Consider the following 18,316-nt stretch of genomic DNA (forward strand, 5'->3'; position numbering starts at 1 on the left):
AGACGCGGGCTGCGGTGGTCAGACTGACCACCCAGGGCCTGTGAAAACAGCCCACGTCACTGTCCACACTCACAACCCTGGTCGTCTGCCTGACTCGGGGACATTTAACTGCAGAAAGTCACAGAACGAGGGGGGCGGGGTGGGCAGCAAACGTAGCTCCACAAGCCAGTGCCATGAAGCCCTTCTTAACAACTCTTCCGTTGGAAAAGCCTGGTCGCTTTATTTAGAATAGTCTGTGGGAAAGGACACATGCTCTTTCGAAAAAGATTTAAAAACGAGAGGGGCCTTCCGCCAGGGGCGCCGCCAAGAGGAGAGAGCTCTTAGTGCCCACCACGAGTTACAGGTAAGAAGCAAGAGCCCCGAGTCAGCGGGAGGAGGGATGCCTCTCACCGCGCTCCCCAGCAGGGCGGGGAGGGCCTCCCTCTGCACGGAGGGAACCCCGGTCTTTTCTGTCCTTGTTCCCACATCAATCACAAAGGAGGTAAAAGAACCAGCCATAGGGCAAGAGCAGTCCACGGGGCAGCTCTCTGGTCTTCCGTCGGCTGCCGGCAAAGGGCTGAGGCCCCCTGACGAAGAGAATTTATTAAGATTGCCACGAAGGCAAATTCCAGCCTTCTCTCTGATGGATGCGCAAACGGGTGCAGAAAGGCTCGCTCCCCACGAGGTTGCCACAGCCTAAAGGGGCCCGTTCCTCCGGCCTGGATCCGGGACTCAGTTTTGGGACGGGCTATGGATGCTAAGCTGGGTCTCAAATTAAAGTTGGAACAGAGACGACAAAGGCTGACGACTGGGAGATGCCGAGTTATGACCCAGAACCACCCGGCCACACTTGCGCGGTGCTCACGACTTGCCGGGCATGGTCCCGAGCGCTTTCTAACGCCTTTGACCCTCATGACGACCTTGGCGTCGTTCCTGTCCTTATCCTCACCTGACAGATGGAAGCACAGAAGCATCAGGGGGCTTCCTGGAGGCTGCAGAGCTACGAGGCAACAGGGCCGGGGTTCGGCCCACAAGGTCTGGCTCCCCAGAGCCCGTGCGTGTCCCCTCGGCCATAACACCCCCCCAGGCCTCACTTCCTGACGCCGTGCTGCGTACACGCCTCCTCCTCTGGTTACTGTCTGAGGCCGGCGCTTTCTCATTAAGGGTTTTACGTGATGTTGCACCAGCAGCTCCGCCAGGCTTGCTTGGGACGCGTCCGTGAGCCCCCACTGCCACCTGGTGGCGGTGTGCCTCCACCACAGAAAGCGTCGGAAGGCGGAGGGAAACCTGCTAAGTACCCGGTAGAACTGCCAATCCACAGCTAAAGAGCATGGCGCACGTGTCTCATGCTGAGAAAAGGCTGACCTCCAGGGCTGCTCTGGCTCCTAGGGGGTTGCTGTTCCCGCTGATTCTGAGTGCTCCGAGAGGAGCTGAAAAGCAACGTCTCCTACTGCCCGGGACAACTGCTGGACACGAGGGGGCCGGATGAAGTTGATTCCATCTTTGTAACAGAGATAAAACGCACGCTGGTGAAACGAGCTCCTATGGGCAAGGGCGCTACCTGACGCTACCTTTACACACCCTCGCGGGACTAGGCCTTGGCAAGTGCTTTCTAAACAAGACCGAACTCCCTTTTTACAAAGGTATCGATCTCTCTAGAAGAGAGGACACACGTTCTTTTAGTGTTCCTGCATCAAGATTTAGGGCTGCAAAAAACAAGAGGTAATGAAACTCAGATTCTATGAGTTCGAAACTAATTTAAGGGCTGCTTCCTCCATGACACAGAATAATTTCATCTCCAGGAACTCATTTCAAATGATTTAAGGCCATAACAAAAGCGCTCTGTAACTGGTAAAGCGCTACGACTGTCACATGCGATATTTATGACTTAAGTCGTAATGTTAGAAATAATTCTAAAGAGCTGGCGATTTCATCATGATCACAACTTTTTCGGCACCAGAGTTTTATAAAGTGCTCGCGACACTCTTCCAGGGCTGATAAAGCAGGGAGCAGTGGTGGGCTGGCTGCGATCGCGTCTCCCGAATTCATGGCCGGGGAGGAGCGCTGCCTCTCCCAAATAATGAATAAAAGAGTCCACGGAATTACAGGAATCTTATGGGACAAGCCCAGGTCCACGGTCAAAGCAGAGCAGAACTATTCCCCAAGAAGCCCGGGTTGCAGCCTCACATCTTAGAAGGGCAGCCCGGGGGCAGCCCCCCACGGCAAACTTACGGTGATGACTTCGACGCCCCCCCCCCGCCCTTTTGTTTTAATGCCCTTGGGTAACGACCTCGCCTTTCAGAGAACCAAGGAAAACATACTGAGGGCCGGGATGGGGAGGCCCGGGGTGGCCCCCACGTGTCTGCTCTTGCCGCAGCGTGGCCTACCTGCCCTGGTACTCAGGAGGAAAACGAAGATGGGCTGCTGCCCGAAGTTCTTGATGGCCAGGTGTCTCTCCTCCCCTCTCACGGACCCATCCACACGCTCGTAGCTGTAGCCTTCGCACACAGGAAGGAGAGAGAGACATTAACCCTCGTCAAACACTTTGCGAGGAATAAAACTTTCCCGGCTTAAAACCAAGTGCTAATTGTGCTCCTTTCCACGCACGGGCACACCCCCACCGTAAGCGAGCCTCACGGGGAAAATCCAAATTTAAGGGCCGTTGCATCGTTCGGGCACAGGACTCGCCATAGCCTGCTCCAGTGCGTTTTCTTAAAACGCACGCGGTGGCTGTACTTGGCGTTCCTGGCGTTAGTACTAAACCGTGATGATGCCGAGCAAGCCTGGGGCGCACTGGACACCGCTGTGTGGCGGTTCGGACTTCGCTGAGACTCGCCGCTGCCTGGTGGGCAGCGAGACGAGCCCGGGAGCCGGTGGGCGAGGCTGCCTGGTGGGCCTGGCCCCGGCGGGGCGGGGGGCCGGTGTGCGCAGCTGTGCCAGTAAACCTGCGGCTCCCCCAGTGAGCCACTGGCCCAGGGCCGCGACAGACCTGGGGGCATCGGGTGGCTGAGACCGACGCTGAATCCACCCCTCAAGTGGGACGGTCTGGAGCTGCTGCCGCCGCCGCCCTCGGGACCAACCGAGGCTACAGCTGCGCCCCGCCGGCCCGCGCGCACTTCATCTGCCGAACGGCGGCCCCAGGTGACAACCGACACTCTACTGTCTACGCAGAAGAAAATGTCCTTGACTTTTTTTCTCTTGGTTGATATGTGGGGTCTCCAATTTCAATATTCATCTTTGCTACTGGCCCTGAACGAGTAAATGCTGAGCTGAACGCTGCGGGACACCGGAGGCTCCTGCCGCTGAACAGGCTTCTCACGCCTTCTCCAGGACCCGTAGCTCTAAATCGCACCACCGATGGGTACGTGCGCTTCTGGCACCCCCATGTCCCTCCCCTGCGGTCCGTCCCGGCGTTGCCCGCCTCTCTCCTTACTCTCAACCCTCCTCTGGCTCTGGAGAATGTCCCTCCCCTGCTCTCCTCGGGGGCATCCCCACACCCCGGGGACCCTTCAGGGACCCATCTGGACTGTGACATCTAAAAAAGGCTTGTGTGACGTGGTGGCCAAAGGCTGTCACCTCTGTAATCCATGTAGTCCTGGAGAATATCCAACATCTGGGTCATCTGGGAGAAGAGTAAAACTCGGTGGCCCCTGGCAAGAAAAGAGGGAAAACTGTCACCTCCGGTAGAGGCGAGTTTCCCTCAGGCGACACTGCCCAAAGAATGCAAGTTTACAAGGACACGAACGCTGAAGTGGCCGCGAACGTCGTGGCCATTTGCAGAGGCTCCTGCAGAAAGGCCAGATGCCTGTGCTTGGCCACCTACTGTCACTCCCTGCTTGGAGGCGTAAAGTCACCACCCTCTCATGCACAGCTACCCCGGCTGACTCATCGCGTTAAAGCAGCAAGGGGCAGGTGGCATCTCATACCCCATGTGACGCGCGAGAAACCTCACCTACAAGGAAGGGGGGTGGGGGGGCCAGAAGGAAGCCAGGCCTTCGGCCCTGGGTTATCGGCCGTTATCTCAAGGTTATATAAACGAAAGCAGACACCAGTGCCCAAACAGAGCTCTCGTGAGGAAACAGCACTTGGTCTGAGCTCGCGGCGGGTGTGAGGGGCGATGACGGAGAACTCCACGCTGCCAGCCCCGGGCGGGGGGCGGTGGGCGCTGCCCTGGAGGACCTCTGTGCTAATCCTGCCTGTTGTTAGCTGGGTGTGGAACGTCAGACAAGTCACACGACCCGCCCCGCCCCTACCGGGCCTGTTTCGACACCTGTGAAATGAAAACGCAGGCCAGGAAACATCTGCGGGTCCTCCTCGATTTTGACACACTTACCCTCTGGCACGCTCAACGATACACGAGGATACGTGAGCGCCCAGAGAAGATAACGAATGCAATTATTTGACTTGCACATTCCTAAGCTGGGAGGTTTTGCCCAACCCGAGGCCTTAGGCTGGCTCGGGCCCACCAGCGGGCAGTTGCTTCCAGGGATAGCTTTGAAAGCGTTAGGAAGCTGGGACCTTTCTAGATTCTTCGGTCCCCCAGGAGACAGGTATAGGTTAGACGCCAAGCTGCTGAACACTCAGTCGAAACTTTAGAGGCTCCAGGAGGGACCTGGTCTTCTGATGCCCGACTCACGTTTCTGGGAAAAGTCCCCCAAGTTCTCCCCGAGTTAAAACCGAACTATCACAGGTGAACAAAAGCGATTACTTCACTCAGCCCTTACTAAGCGCTCATTCCATGCAAGGTACCAGCAAGCGATTAAAAAAGAAACGCTTGATGTTAACTCCGTCCCAGAGGGACTAAACGATGTGGCCGGAGTGACTGGCTAACATACACCACTGAACCGGACAGTGGGTAAGGCAGAGCAGGGCCACGTGTGCCGCAGGCACTCGGGCAAGGATGGGCTGATCGTGCAGGGTGTGCGACGGGGTGGCAGGCGTGGCTGCGCAGAAGACAGAACCTGAACATGGGTCTGGCAAAGGGGAAACCTGGAGTCAGTCCCAAGAAGTCAGCGAGCTGCTCATTATTCTGCTTCTACGAGTGGCCAGCTCAGAGCAGAAAACGCAGCCTGCCACGCACCTGGGACGCAGGAAGGCCAGCAGCTTATCCAGCAGGTGGAGCTTCCCGCTGGCCTCGATCAGGTGGTCTCCGATTTCAAAAGGCTCTGGTTCCACACCTGGAAAAGAACAGACCTGCTCCCGACGTGCGTCCCCGTCAGCGCGGACTCCTCGGCTGGAGAAGCGGACGGCCAGGCACCGCAAGAGGCCCAGCTCCCACGAACGGCACACGGCCCGCATCTCGCCTCTCCCTGAGGCATTTCACAATCTGTTCGCACGATCTCGGTGCTTAACATCAGTCACAGGGCCTGGCACAGCCAATGTGACGAATGATGCTTATCTGAGGGGAAAACCCACTCCTCGGGACACTGAGCGACAGGGAGATGCTAAAGGCCCGAGGCCCAAAATGGAAATCTTGTGGCTCTCGCTCTAGAAAACAAACTAAGAAAGAGGCTCAGCTGTATAAACTGGGAAGTATCAAGGTGGGGATGGCAGTCAGGACCTGGGGGGCTTCCTTCAAAATCGACACATTCTCAACACCTCTACTCCCTAGGGGGGGGAAAAAGTTCTGATATGCAACTACGAATGATGCTGTGACGTTTTAAAATGAGTCATGGTGCTCCCTGGCAAATACGTCCTCAAAACAACCTTCTGCATCGCTCCTGTCCATACTCGGACCCCCGTGGCCACGGAAGTCCTAATTGTCCCAAAGGCTGCCAAGCGGTGAATTAGAAAAAAAAAAGGTTGAATGAAAATGAAAACACCGTAAAGCAAAATGTGTAGAATGCAGCTAAAGCAGCACTTGGAGGAAAATTTATAGCCATCCATAAGACGCAGGGGAAGGAGCAGACGTGCGGCAGGTGGAGAGCACAGAGCGCCATTCCGGAAGCCAGGTGGGGGAGGCAGGCGGGGTCCACTCTGTCAGAGGTTTCGAGGGGTCAATTAAAATGTCAACTGGCGCCCGTCGGCTGGGCAACGTGGAGATCGCCGGTGAACTACGACAGGCTGACTGCGCGGGCTCAACACAGAGGAACATCTAATCCAAGAAATAATTGAATGAACGCAGATTACGAGACAGTCCATAAAACTGGCCTTAATTCTTCGAAACTGTCACTTTCATAAAAGACACACACATACACAAAAAGGCCGAGAAACGTGTCCAGATTATAGGAGAAATGCATCACACGACCAACGCAATGCAGGGTCTGTGACGGGATCACGGATTTAAAGCTAAGGAAAAAAAGCCATAAGGGGCATGAGGGAGACAATTGAAGAAATCTGAATACGAACAACACAGTGGATAACGTCGGCATAAAAAACTGACAAGAGAAATGGGGGGGGGGGGGTGGCGATTAACAGGAAACACGGGCAAATATTTTGAAGAATTTTGCTATGTCGTCGGCCACCGAATTGTTAAAACATGAAAAGGGCAGAGCCTCACCATCGAACAAATATGGGTGATTCACACACTTTCGCAGCTGCGACAGGATGTTCTGGAGTTTGACTTTCTTTGCCACCTCATTTTCAAATGCATCTGAAATTTTAAAGAGAGAGAGAGAGAAAGAAAGAGAGAGAGAGAGACACTACTGAACTATGACAAGAAACCCACCAAGTGTCCATCAAAAACCCTACTCGTTTTAATAGTATAGTTTTCAAACCTATACTAACTTCTCGAAGTTCACTGAATTGCACTAAGAACAGCACACCCACATGCAGGCTTCTTAACCATCGCTGTTTTAGGCAGGAAGCTGACTATCAGCGGAGCTCAGGGGTACTTTGTTTGTTGCTCTTTTGTAAAATCCCAACATCCTTCTTTAAAAGGTTGTTGTGGAGCCAAAGGAAAAAGAGAGGAGAGTGGAGAGACATCCCGCCCCCAATTCCTCCCAGTGATTCGGACTCAACGAAGACAGCCTGCCATGTGTTAAAATACTTGATTGGCTGGGGGAAATGACAGGCACACTGAGACCCCAGGAAGTGTTCGCCTAACCGCCGGCCCCCGAGGAAAACGGGGTCAGGGGCGGGGAGGAAATGTCCCCACGGCGACAGCTGACAAAGTCGCGGTGATGGTGATGGATAAGACACCCGGCAGGCCCACGGCCGCTGCCTGGACTACGCTCAGAACACACCCTGCATCCCCCGCGCCCGCCCGCCGTCCAGAGCGAGTGCGAACGCACACTCCTCCCCCCAACCCACGGCATCGCGTCCTCGCTCAGACGCACAGGTGGCCGCTGGTTACCTAGGTCCTTCATCAGAATGGCCTTGTAGCACCTTTTCTGCAGCGCCGACAGGCCGTGGTACAGCACCACCTCCGTCTTCCCGGGCAGCTCCGACGCCACCTCGGCCTTCACGCGCCGCAGCAGGAAGGGCCGCAGGAGTCGGTGCAGCTCGCTGGCTGCGTGGGGAACGAAACGCCCGGCGCATGAGGGGCCCCGCCGCGGGGCCAGCCGCGGGAGATGCAGGCCACGCCTGCTCTGCCTCTCATTCCCAAGCCGGGTCCGCCTTTCTAGGCCGGCCTGGTAATTTTTCACACTGTTTCTTGCCCTCGCGGGGCCCTTCTGAAATCATTACGGGCCTTCACTCAAGAACTTGGGACACTCAGAGAACTTGATGCTTCCTAACGATACTCTCACTGGTCAGCGCAACGTCTTAGACATGCAGGGCCGTAAGTGTGTTAAGTTGAGCGAGGCTGAGAAGACCTGAGTGCCTTATGCGAAGTGGCAGCACCGAAAGCAGACGAGTCCTCTTGCCTTCAACTGCCGCGCTCCTTCCCCAAGTGTCCTGAACTTGAAAACTAACGTGCCCTGGGATTGCCCGCATGCAGGCTCATCAGACACAGGAAATAAAAATACGAGCACCCAGTTAAATCTGAATTTCAGATAAACAACAAATAATTTTTAAAACTTGAGGATGACCCACGTAATACGTGACTGTCACCTATGTTACCTGGCGACCCTGAACACCTGAGCGATCAGGGCAGGCTCCCCGGGAAAGCCTCAGGCTTCGGGTTTGGGATCTCCGCTTCCAACTCATCCTCACCTAGTTCGGCCAGACTCCCTGGTTGGCTGCCTGCCCCTTGCTCTGAATAATCACCTTGGGGCACGTGACGGGGAAGGGCATCTTCCGGGGCGGAGGGGCAGACGTTCAGGAGTGGGAAGGCCCCTCTCCTCATCCCGCCCGCATCCCGGACGCCTGGTCTCGGTGCCGCGGGACGCTGGGCAGCCGCCTGGGGCCACAGCGCCCACGTCCGTTCCCGCCGCGGGAAGCAGCACGGAACGTTAGGGTCCTCCCAGAAATCACGCGATGGACGAAAAATAAAGTCTGCACATCAGCAGACACTTTCCATTTCTTCCAAAAATGACCCAAACAAGCCCCAGGGTGGAATTGTGTAACGAGAGTCGTGAACCGCAGACAACCTGGACAGACGTGGGGAGCCTGCCAGCACCCCGATTCTGTGTGGCTCTCGACCTCCCCGGCGGCGCCCTCTGGTTCCCGGGCCTCTCTCCTCTGTGACCCCCACCCGCTGCCCACGCGGCCGGCGCCCAGGCCACCTACCTGCCTGCGGCTCCCGCTCAACATCCTGGTACCGCCGAACGAACTCCTCCGCCTGCTCCCGGGGGAAGACGGCCGGCTCCAGCAGCGTGAGCAGGGCGTACAGCTCTTGCAGGCTGTTCTGCACGGGCGTCCCGGTCAGCAGGAGGCTGAAGGCCGCCGAGAACTCCAAGACACAAGGAAATGAAGTCGTCACCCCGCAACACGGGAAAGCCATGCCCATCGCGGCCCGTCCCCAAGCAGAGTGAGGGCGCGCAAAGGAGTGACCGTGCGGACGTGAGCCCGGGGCCCACGTCTCAGGTGCGCGCTGTCTGACGTGGGGCATAACAGCTCTTCAGGTTCCACTACAAGGAGCGGAGGGACGGCAACCCTGCCGAGAAGCTGCTGTCCGGGTGTGAGTGAAATCACCCTGAGCCCCGCAGCACCGCACGGGGGTCCTGCACGGTGGTCGTGAGCTGGCCCACGGTACACGTCCACGCGGTCCGAGGAGCCCAGAACACGCGGCAGGCCCCACAGCCACGGGCACAAGCAAGGAGACCTACACAGACTACGTCCTTTCCTAAAACCTGACGGTGCATCGCCACATACGGCCCAAATGAAAAGAAATTCTTTAAATTTTGAGCAACAGATGAGAGAGCGCCAAAAAAAAAGAGACTAATGGGTGCAACGGTTAGGAAAAACCATAACGACAGATATTTAGGCCAAGCAAAGGACAACTTCTGAACTGACATTCGCAACGACGTGTACCGTTTATTTAGCAAAAAGAAAACGACCACATCCCATGTATATCAAATATTGAAATACAATGTGTGTATGCATGTATACAGATATATACATACAATGTGTGTATGTACATATACATATTTTGATATTTAAATGATATATTTTGACTTTTTAAGTAACACGTACGCCTATCTGCACATGTGGGTGCACACGTGCCCAGCAAAGCACATGGCGGCCCACCCAGCACACGTTACTGCGCCCAGGATTTACCGGCGGTTCTCACTTTTCTTGTGTTTCTATATTTTGGTTTGGGGGGCATAAGAAGATATTGCTTTTGTAATACAACAAGGTGATCAATGAAATGACTCAATCAATTAAAACCGATTTTAAAATGTTTTGGGTTTTTCTGTTGTTGTTCATTTCTTTTTAAACTGTCTGATCAGCGTCTGCCCATCCATGCTCACTCTGTGTGCGCGGCAATGTGTTTGCAGTGTTCCAAGTGCAGAAACTGGTTAAAAAAAAATGCTTCCAGTAACCAACTCACATGTTCCAATATGTACCCACTAAGCAAAGAACTGGGGTAACCAAAAAACACGAGGTCACAGACAACCAAAGATGCTGGTCACCATGACCAACTATGCTACCACATGAGCTAAGATTTTCATTCGAAGTCTCCATTTTGATATCGAAACTTATAATTGGGTGGGAAAAAAAGAAAAAGAAAAAAACAGAGATGATCTGCTTGTATACAGTATTTCGGAAACATTTTTTGTGTGCAAAATATTTTGCAAACTTTTCTCATGTTATTAAATATTCTTCTACATAATTTTTCATGGCCGCCTTCCTTTGTGAGCACACTGTATGGGCGTAGCATAAATTGTATAACAAATTGCCTATGTTTCACATTTAGGCTTCTTCCAAGTTTTACAAACAAGCTGGAAGCAATATGAGAAGTACAATACCCTTCTCCCTGTCTCTCAGCCTGGTCAATAAATGCGTTTCTTCCAACCAACTAGTTGTCTGCAACTCACGCCTCACCTAAAAAGGACGCTGAGATGATGCAGAACAATGTCCTCACTTCACCCCTCTGAGCCCCAGTTTCCTCACTCCGAACCCAAGGTCCTTTACCACACCTGCTTCTCTTCTCAGTGTGAATCGGTCAGCTGGTGTGGTAGTTTATGAAGCAGTCTAAGGTTAGGGACTAGGATATGACAACCTCTCAAGAAAGAAAGAACATTATGAGTTCCTAAAAAGAAGGCACAGAGCAGAGGGGGCCTCGCCATTGGAGACTGGTGACCAGACGGTGTCCACATCTGCACAAAAACATAAAACACTGCAACTTTTAGCCAGTAAATCAAGAATCCAGATCTAAGACTTTCCTCCAAATGACCTCTAAACGTACTAACTGCCTTATTACTGGACAGAGACCAAACTTCAGTCATGGTCAGAAAATTGCAAATGAACAAGCCACCACTTGGACAAAGAGAAGGAAGCTTTGGGACACATGAGCTGCTCCCTTGGCTCCCCAGAAAAGAGGGCAAACCTCGGGGTACAATGACATTTCCCGTCTACTTTGCCAGAAGGACGCCTGAGACAAAGAGAAGGGAGTGAGACCGAGGGCGTCACGCTTAAAAGTATGACGAAGACGAGAGCGACCGGGGGAAGCGTTCAGTAGTACATTCAGTAGCCCGGCCTCTCCACGGCTCTACGTGAACGGTCGGATCCTTTGAGCAGATAAATGGGGGGACGGGAGCGCTACAGCAGACGCACCTGCTACTGCAGACAGAATTATAACGAGATTTATTTTTCAAATAGATTCTCCCTTTTGAAGAATATCGAAAGAATTAAACATTTCCAAAAAATACAATGTATTTTATTGGGGTAGACTCCTTCACTTGATAACCCGATTTTGGTAAACGTTAAATCCTGTACTAAAGATACGAGGAGGAAGTTACGCTATCTCAAGCACTACTGTCACTCACGAAATGTTCGCTTAGCCCTGCGGAAAGGTGACTGGAGAAAGAAAAAAAAGCACATTTCAACTTAATTAGCTCTACGTAGGCCCAAACGAACGTTTTTTTTTTTTAAAGGGCGTTATAGAAACACAGAGGCCGGAGCTGCCATAACGCTGAGTTTACCTCTGAAAGCGTCTTATGCAACAAGGAGCTTTGGTTTTTCAGCCTGTGAGCTTCGTCCACGACGAGAACACTCCAGGGGAAGCTGTGGGAGGAAAATCCAAGCTTTCGGGCTGCGTGACTCAAACACGCATCTCACAAGCAGGAGTCTTACTCCAAAACTCTCTGCTGGGAAGACTAATATTACATCCACTCAGTTAGAAAGGCCCCCACAGGGCCTTCTTATCTGAGAGCCCACCAGGTACATTAATACGATATATGGATAACGGAGCAGCCTCAAGGAAAATTGTTTTCCAAGATGAGAAGGCCTCCACGCTGAAGGCAGAAAGGAAAAAGTCAGAGACAGAAAGGAAAAGGAAACAGTTATGACCACCTACTATGTGCCGGTCACTGAGCCTGGGGCTTTATGTACATTATTTAATCCAAAAGACGGCGCGTGGGCGTAACTGTGCTCATTTTACCAACAAGGAGACTGAAGCTGAGAAAGATCAGGCGACTTGGCCAAGGTCATGGAGCTACTATGAGGCAGCTGAGACTCAGAAAAAAATAAAATAAAATAATGTATGTCTGAGTGTGTTCCTAGCTGCCTCATTTAAAATAGCAAAAAGAAAAATACCTGAAAATAATAACGAGTCCAGTTATAAGTGATGAAATATTATTTGGCATTTTAAATGATAAATAATAGGATTATGCTGCAATAAAATGGGCCTATTAATAACTAAAAAAGCTATTACGTGTCCTATTTCGCTAATGTGAAAACCATGCAAAAGGTAATAGAGTGGAAATATTAAGATTTTTAACTTTTTGATTTGTTTGTAGACATCTGTGAGAGCGGGGGCCGACACAGACGCCTCGCACCGTCTGCCTGCGGACAGAGGCGCAGGCGGAGGGAGCAACGGGAGCCCCGGAGGGTGAGGGAGCTGGGATCGCCCCTCTGGGTGGCATGCGCGGGGGACGCGATTAAGGATTACGAGAAAGGAGGGGCAGGAGATGAGGGGTGAAAGTGGCTGTAGCACAATGCCTGACCCCCGACTTCGACAGCATTTGAAACATTTGTTCATTTAGGAAATGCTAGACATTTAGGTTTTTACCTATAACAAGCATCCAATCACAGCTTGTTCAATGAAACAGGCTACGGGGAGGTGGGTTTTGACTTGGTGAAGGGAATGGGTCAAATCAGAGGACGCTCTAAAGCGGCGGTCCCCAACCTTTTTGTCACCGGGGACCAATGATCCTATGACGACCTAACGCCCGAGGACCTGAGGTGGAGCTGAGCCGGTGATGCTGGAGAGCGGCTGCAAATGCAGATGCCGCCTGCTGCTCGCCTCCTGCTGTGCGGCCCGGCTCCCAACAGGCCACAGGGCAGTACTGGTCCTGGCCTGGGGGTCAGGGACTCTGACCTAAAGGATGCTCCCTGGGAAGGAAGAGGCAGACGAAGAGCTGGCATGGGAGAGTGGGGCGAGGTCACACCTGACCCTCTCGATGAGAAGATTTTATACGTCGATTATTTATCATCAAAAGAATTTCCTATTTTTCATAGTTACATTCACTGTCTTATAACTCTCCATACTCACGATTTTAGAAATGATGCATCTTTCAAACAAATCTGAAAAATGAAGGAAAACACATTATAAAGGCCAGAGCTGATATAACGCTCACATTAAGAAGCCAGTTTCCCGTTAACTCTCCTTAACTCAGTCTCGCTCATTCACTAGGTGAAAAAGGTCATGAGCATAGCTTCCAAGCAGCACCATCTTACAGAGAAACAGAGAGGAGGCAGGAATGAATGCAACGTCTTGCTTCCAGTGACCCAGACGGTCAGGGCCTGACGAACAGGCCTTAGAAAGAGACTGGATCTAAGTGTCCTCCGTTCCCACCCTCCAGGGACGGAGACAGTGCCTCGGCCCACAACCCCTTTTCCCTGCCTGCGTCCTTCCACTCATCGACCAAGAGACAGCTCAAGGGCCACCTCCCTGGGACGCCGTCCCGTTTGGCCCGCCAGGAGAGACGAGGAGAGAGATGGGATTCAGAACACCGCTCCCCTTGTTCGCTGCCCCGTTCTGAGCATCTAATGGAAAGAGACTTCCTTCCCAGGAAAACGTGTGCTCTCGAAAAGCATGAAACGGAATTCCAAAGCGGATCGTACAACTTCCAAAGCCCCAGGTTAAGCGTGAGTTTTCGCTGTAGAGAAACAAATGGATACCTCGTAGGTAGTCAGCAACACGTGAAAACGTGGCTCCTGCCTGAGGTCTCGCTGCAGGTGGGCTCTCTCCTCCTTGTCACCTGCGTATGTCACACAGGAAAGACCTGGAGCAAATCTGAATCCGGGAAAAGAGACAGATGAACACAAACACGGAGCCGTGGGAAGGAGTGTGCGTGTCTGGACAGTCACGACTCGTGGGAGGACGGCGGGTGTGCAGGCCTCGGGACGCCCTGCGCCCAGGGGTCTGGGGAGGCCGGAATCCCACCGAGAGTGACGGCTGAACTTGAACGTAAGTCCCCGTGTGCACAGGGGGAAGCGTCGCACGGACGTCTAGGAGGGCCTTGTGCTAACTCGAAGAGGAAAGCTATTCTTGCCTGTGTCACTATGAAAAAGGTGCTTTCTCCTTGAGTTCAGCAAAATTTATTAAAAATCAGGCTGACCTTCAAATCGCTAAATAGTAACAGTAACATTCACTGGATCCTCCCCCCGCCAGACCCCCGGTCTCTGCACAGGACAACGTGTTGGTTGTATTTCACATATCACCCAGAAAAAAAATCTTAATCAATGTAAAAAAATAAAATAAAATTTCAGCGACATGTGCTCTGTACCTCTCCAACTCTTCTTTCCAGTTGCTCAAAATAGACAAGGGACAAATAATCAGAAACGGTCCTTCATCGTGTAATCTTCCTCCCAAGTAAATGAAGAGAGCGATGGTCTGGAACACAGAAAACAAAGGCAGTTTGGATCACGTTTCCGCATGAGAAACGGCCAGAAAGATCCCACGACCTTGGAGAGAACAGAAACTTTCCTGGAAGACTCCGTTTAAAAATAACGTGCAATCTCCCACACGTCAGTCAAGTCATTCACACCTAGAATGAAACCACATAAGCGTCAACGCAAATGCCACAGAAATTTATGGCAATCGTACCAACAGTTAACAAGCACTGGTGCTCAACATTTACGTAACTGAACCTCAAAGGCAAAGAAAAAAATCAGGAACGACAGGAGATCAATGAAAAAGGAAATGATGCACAAGATGAGGACCACTCTTGAAACACACAGCAGGGGTCGAGATGTGACTGTGAAGATGACCGGGCACGTGGTGGCCTCCGCTGCTTGCCAGGCTCTCCCTCCCACATGCGGTGACAGGGCACCTGTCATCTGCCAGGCACTGTTCTGAGCTCTGGAATATAACAGCAAACAAAACACAAAACCTACGTCTCCTGGAGCAAACTCCCAGTCCCATGGTCCCATCGAGCAAAACAGATAATCGATAACGCTTATCAGCTTAAATAGAGGCATGACGAGCTTTGTAAAGCCTACTAGGTCTGTTTTAGGACATGGCCATACACACTCGACATTTGAAAAGTTTCTTTCGAAGGTTGCTGATAAGGAAAACGGCTCTCTCTTATAAAACAAAAAGTTTGAGGAGCCCCTATCTGCAAATGTTGAACTGTCTTCTGCGAAAATCTATCCTCAGGGCGTAACCCACAATCCCGAGAAGCAAAGGCCCAAAGAGGTTCACAAGGAGGTCAATTTAAGTAGCACAAACGGGGGGACTCGCTGTTCCACATCTGTGAGACACTGAAGCAAATGATGATCAATTCTCTTGATGGAATGTTATTATGCAGCCAGCAGAAAATGGTCATGATGAACAGAATAAAATGGAAAGTTACAATGACAGCGTTAGGTTAATAAAATACAAAGTACATGTGCCCTAAAAGTTCAGCCATGTAAACATATGCTGTCATTCATGGTCATGCTTAAAGGTTCTGTGGTTATGGGTGGTAGTTTTTTTGTTTCTGTTTTTAATAAAACTGAGATTGCATTAATTTCATAACAGAAATAATTGTCTTCTTTATCTATCATTTCCCAGCCCAGACTGTGCCCAGAAAAATCACCCTATAAGTACTGAGTTAAAACCATGCCGTCGAGCCTTTGCCATGGATATTAGAGAAATTTTAGCTTTTATTATTGTAAACCGGATATATTCACAAAATTAATTTGGATTCACTAGTGAATTCTACCAAACACTTAAGGGAGAAACAATACTAAGTCTACACAAACTTTTCTAGAAAGCTAAAGAGGAGGGGCGTCTCAGCTCATCCGACGGGCCCAGCCTGACCGCAGCACCAGCAGCAGGCGAAGGCCGAAGATGGCGAGGGAGCTCACCAACGCCCCTCCCCCACACAGACGCCAAAATTCTAACCAAAATTTTAGCAAGACGAGTTTGGAGGTGGATGTTTTCAGGGCTACATGAACGCTCTGGGGAGGGACAAAGGACAGGGGGACTTTGCTGGCTCTGAGCGCAGTCAGGACGGTCCCCACGGCTGAGGCAAGGGGGCCGCAGGGAAGGCCTGGAGCCTGGGCCCAGGGTGCGCGGGCCTGGCCCCCAGGGATGTCTGAGAGATCAACCCGTGCCCTAGTTCCACAGCTCTCAGTTCAGGAATGTGGTAGAACTGGGCTTATTTGCCCCAGAAACCCGAGGCACCATACTCGAAGGTCGTGCTATCTTCTTAACCTCCAGATTAACGAAGTGTACCTGCCTGCGCCCGTCCCCAGCACGTGGTGGGACCAGCCTCTCTGCGGAAGCGCTCAGTGTGAGGCTTACGTGTGACGTCAGCCTGGGAGGGGCACCCGGGTCTAGGCAAGGACGGCGAGACTGTCCCGCGTGCCGCGTGCTCGCGTGGTAAACCCTTTGTGGGGCCGGGGATCACCTCCACGGTTTCCGGCCATGGTGCCGCTGCTGTGTATCCCAGCCACACTGCCTCTCCTTGGTGGCCTACAGATGAGGACACCGCGTGTGACTCACCCAAGGGGTGTCTGTGTCTGGACCTCGCATCGGTCCAAGCCTACCGCTGACACAGGTCGATGCAGGATGATGACGATCACTGACGATCATCCCACCGGAAGCATCTACCTCAACACACCACCTGCTTCTCCAGGACCACGGAGGCCACGGCTGCTTCGCCAGGTCTCCAGACTGTGTCCTACCATTAGGTGACCAAGGCATTTTGCAAAGCACAGGGGACTTCCTCCGCACGCCTCCGGCATGCCGGAGCAACGGGAAGTCGCCCCACTACTCACTGAGGGAGGGAGAGCCACACCGGGAGTGATGCAGTTCACTGGACACGGTACTGCTGGGGGGGCAGGGTCCACTTGATCCCGGGGGACGGGTGGATTTGCCTTACAAGAGAAAAACCCTGCCCATTAACCGCAATGTCAAGGGCTAAGACAGGGCAGTGACTCAGTTCAAAACTATCCCCACGACCAGAAAAGTCAACTCCAAGGTTAAGATCTCTAAAGAAAGGCTCAGACATTTCACTTCTTAGTCTGAGAGTACAAGCCGGTAGCTGGCAGCTAAGCCAGGAACGAGCGGGGAGAAGGAGCTTCGGGGCTAGCGAGCAGCGGTCGCTCCCCAGGAACTCACCTGGCAGGTCTTTCCCAGGCCCATCTCGTCTCCCAGGATGCAGCCATTCTGACAGTGGAAGCACTGGGCTAGCCAGTTGACTCCCTCCAGCTGATAGGAGCGCAGACAAAGCCCTAGAAATGGAAAACACAGCAAGCGTGAACAGTGGACATTTCGGCACGCACCCAGGCTGTGTTCGAAGGCTTGGACTGGAGAACACGCCTGGTCCCCAGACACCCCCCCCACCCCCCCGCTGGAAAGTTGTGGCTGCGTAAACGTCCGCTGACTTCCCAACCACTTTCTGAGCAGACTGTGTAGCCTTATTATCTACAGCCCTGACACAGGGTCAGCCTTAGAGGATCCGCCTGATCTAGGAGACAGTCAAACTGGGATTTGGTGTCTACACTGCCCGGGTCTCATGCCAGGGTCTGCTCTGGGAAATGAGACTTCCGTCCAGGCAGATCTTTGTTCAGCTCGAGTAAACTCTGATGAACATTCTCTACAGGTGTGAGTGTTTCTTACATCGACAGCCATATAGTGGGGAGAGGGAACACACCAAACACACTGTTAACAAAAACACAGCTTTCTGGTTTGAACTTATGGCCTTTAAAAACAAACAAACGAACAAAAATAAACAAAAAAACTAGACCATATATAATAATTGTAAAACATTTAAAAAATGAAATTTTTATTAAGTGCGTAATAAATTCCAGAGCAAGCGGTAAATACTTCTCCTAAAGTTACCTCATTTAATACTTATAACCATCCTATGCAGTAGGTATTATCCCCATTTTGTACGTTAGAAAATTCACCCTTCTCAGCTACAAAGACAAACATAGACTCAAAGTCAAGGGGTGGAAAATAATATTAACTCCAAGGAAATGGCAACCGGAGAAAAGCGAGTGTAGCTGTCCTTACATCAGACAAAATAGATTTCGAGATAAAAAAGGTAACAAGAGATGAAGATGTACTTTTTAGGATAAAGGGGAAAATACATCAAGAAGATATAACAGTAATGTGCATGCCCCCGATCTGGGAGCACCGAAATACATAAAACAATTACGAACAGCGCTAAAGGGAGAAACTGACAAAAACGCAATTATAGTAGGGGACCTAAATGCCCCCTTGACATCGACGGGACAGATCGTCCAAACAGAAAATTAGCAAGGGAATACTGGCTGTGATGACACTGGACCATGGACTTAATCAGTATTTACAGAGCCTTCCGTGTCAAACGACAGAATATACGCGCATGGGACA

At 51.9% G+C, this 18,316-nt stretch overlaps 1 protein-coding gene across 3 annotated transcripts in view; it reads right to left on the reverse strand.

The window, feature by feature from the left end:
* CHD1L (chromodomain helicase DNA binding protein 1 like) overlaps positions 1–18,316 on the reverse strand; it is a 46,655-nt gene that overhangs the window by 19,647 nt on the left and 8,692 nt on the right. For all 3 annotated transcript variants that reach the window (XR_004955237.1, XM_036235003.1, XM_036235002.1), the window contains exons 2-12: positions 17,078–17,190; positions 14,256–14,362; positions 13,648–13,762; positions 13,019–13,050; positions 11,448–11,529; positions 8,590–8,752; positions 7,274–7,429; positions 6,479–6,571; positions 5,060–5,156; positions 3,556–3,629; positions 2,367–2,477 (exon numbers count right to left, since the gene is read on the reverse strand). Coding sequence is in view for 2 of the 3 variants with exons in the window: in XM_036235003.1 (XP_036090896.1) it covers positions 2,367–2,477; positions 3,556–3,629; positions 5,060–5,156; positions 6,479–6,571; positions 7,274–7,429; positions 8,590–8,752; positions 11,448–11,529; positions 13,019–13,050; positions 13,648–13,762; positions 14,256–14,362; positions 17,078–17,190 (1,143 nt within the window). In the remaining variant the exon portion in view is untranslated. The remainder of the gene's footprint in view (positions 1–2,366; positions 2,478–3,555; positions 3,630–5,059; positions 5,157–6,478; positions 6,572–7,273; positions 7,430–8,589; positions 8,753–11,447; positions 11,530–13,018; positions 13,051–13,647; positions 13,763–14,255; positions 14,363–17,077; positions 17,191–18,316) is intronic.

This window comes from Rousettus aegyptiacus, unplaced genomic scaffold, assembly GCF_014176215.1.
Source record: "Rousettus aegyptiacus isolate mRouAeg1 unplaced genomic scaffold, mRouAeg1.p scaffold_m13_p_17, whole genome shotgun sequence".
In the NCBI taxonomy this organism is placed as follows: Eukaryota; Metazoa; Chordata; class Mammalia; order Chiroptera; family Pteropodidae; genus Rousettus; species Rousettus aegyptiacus.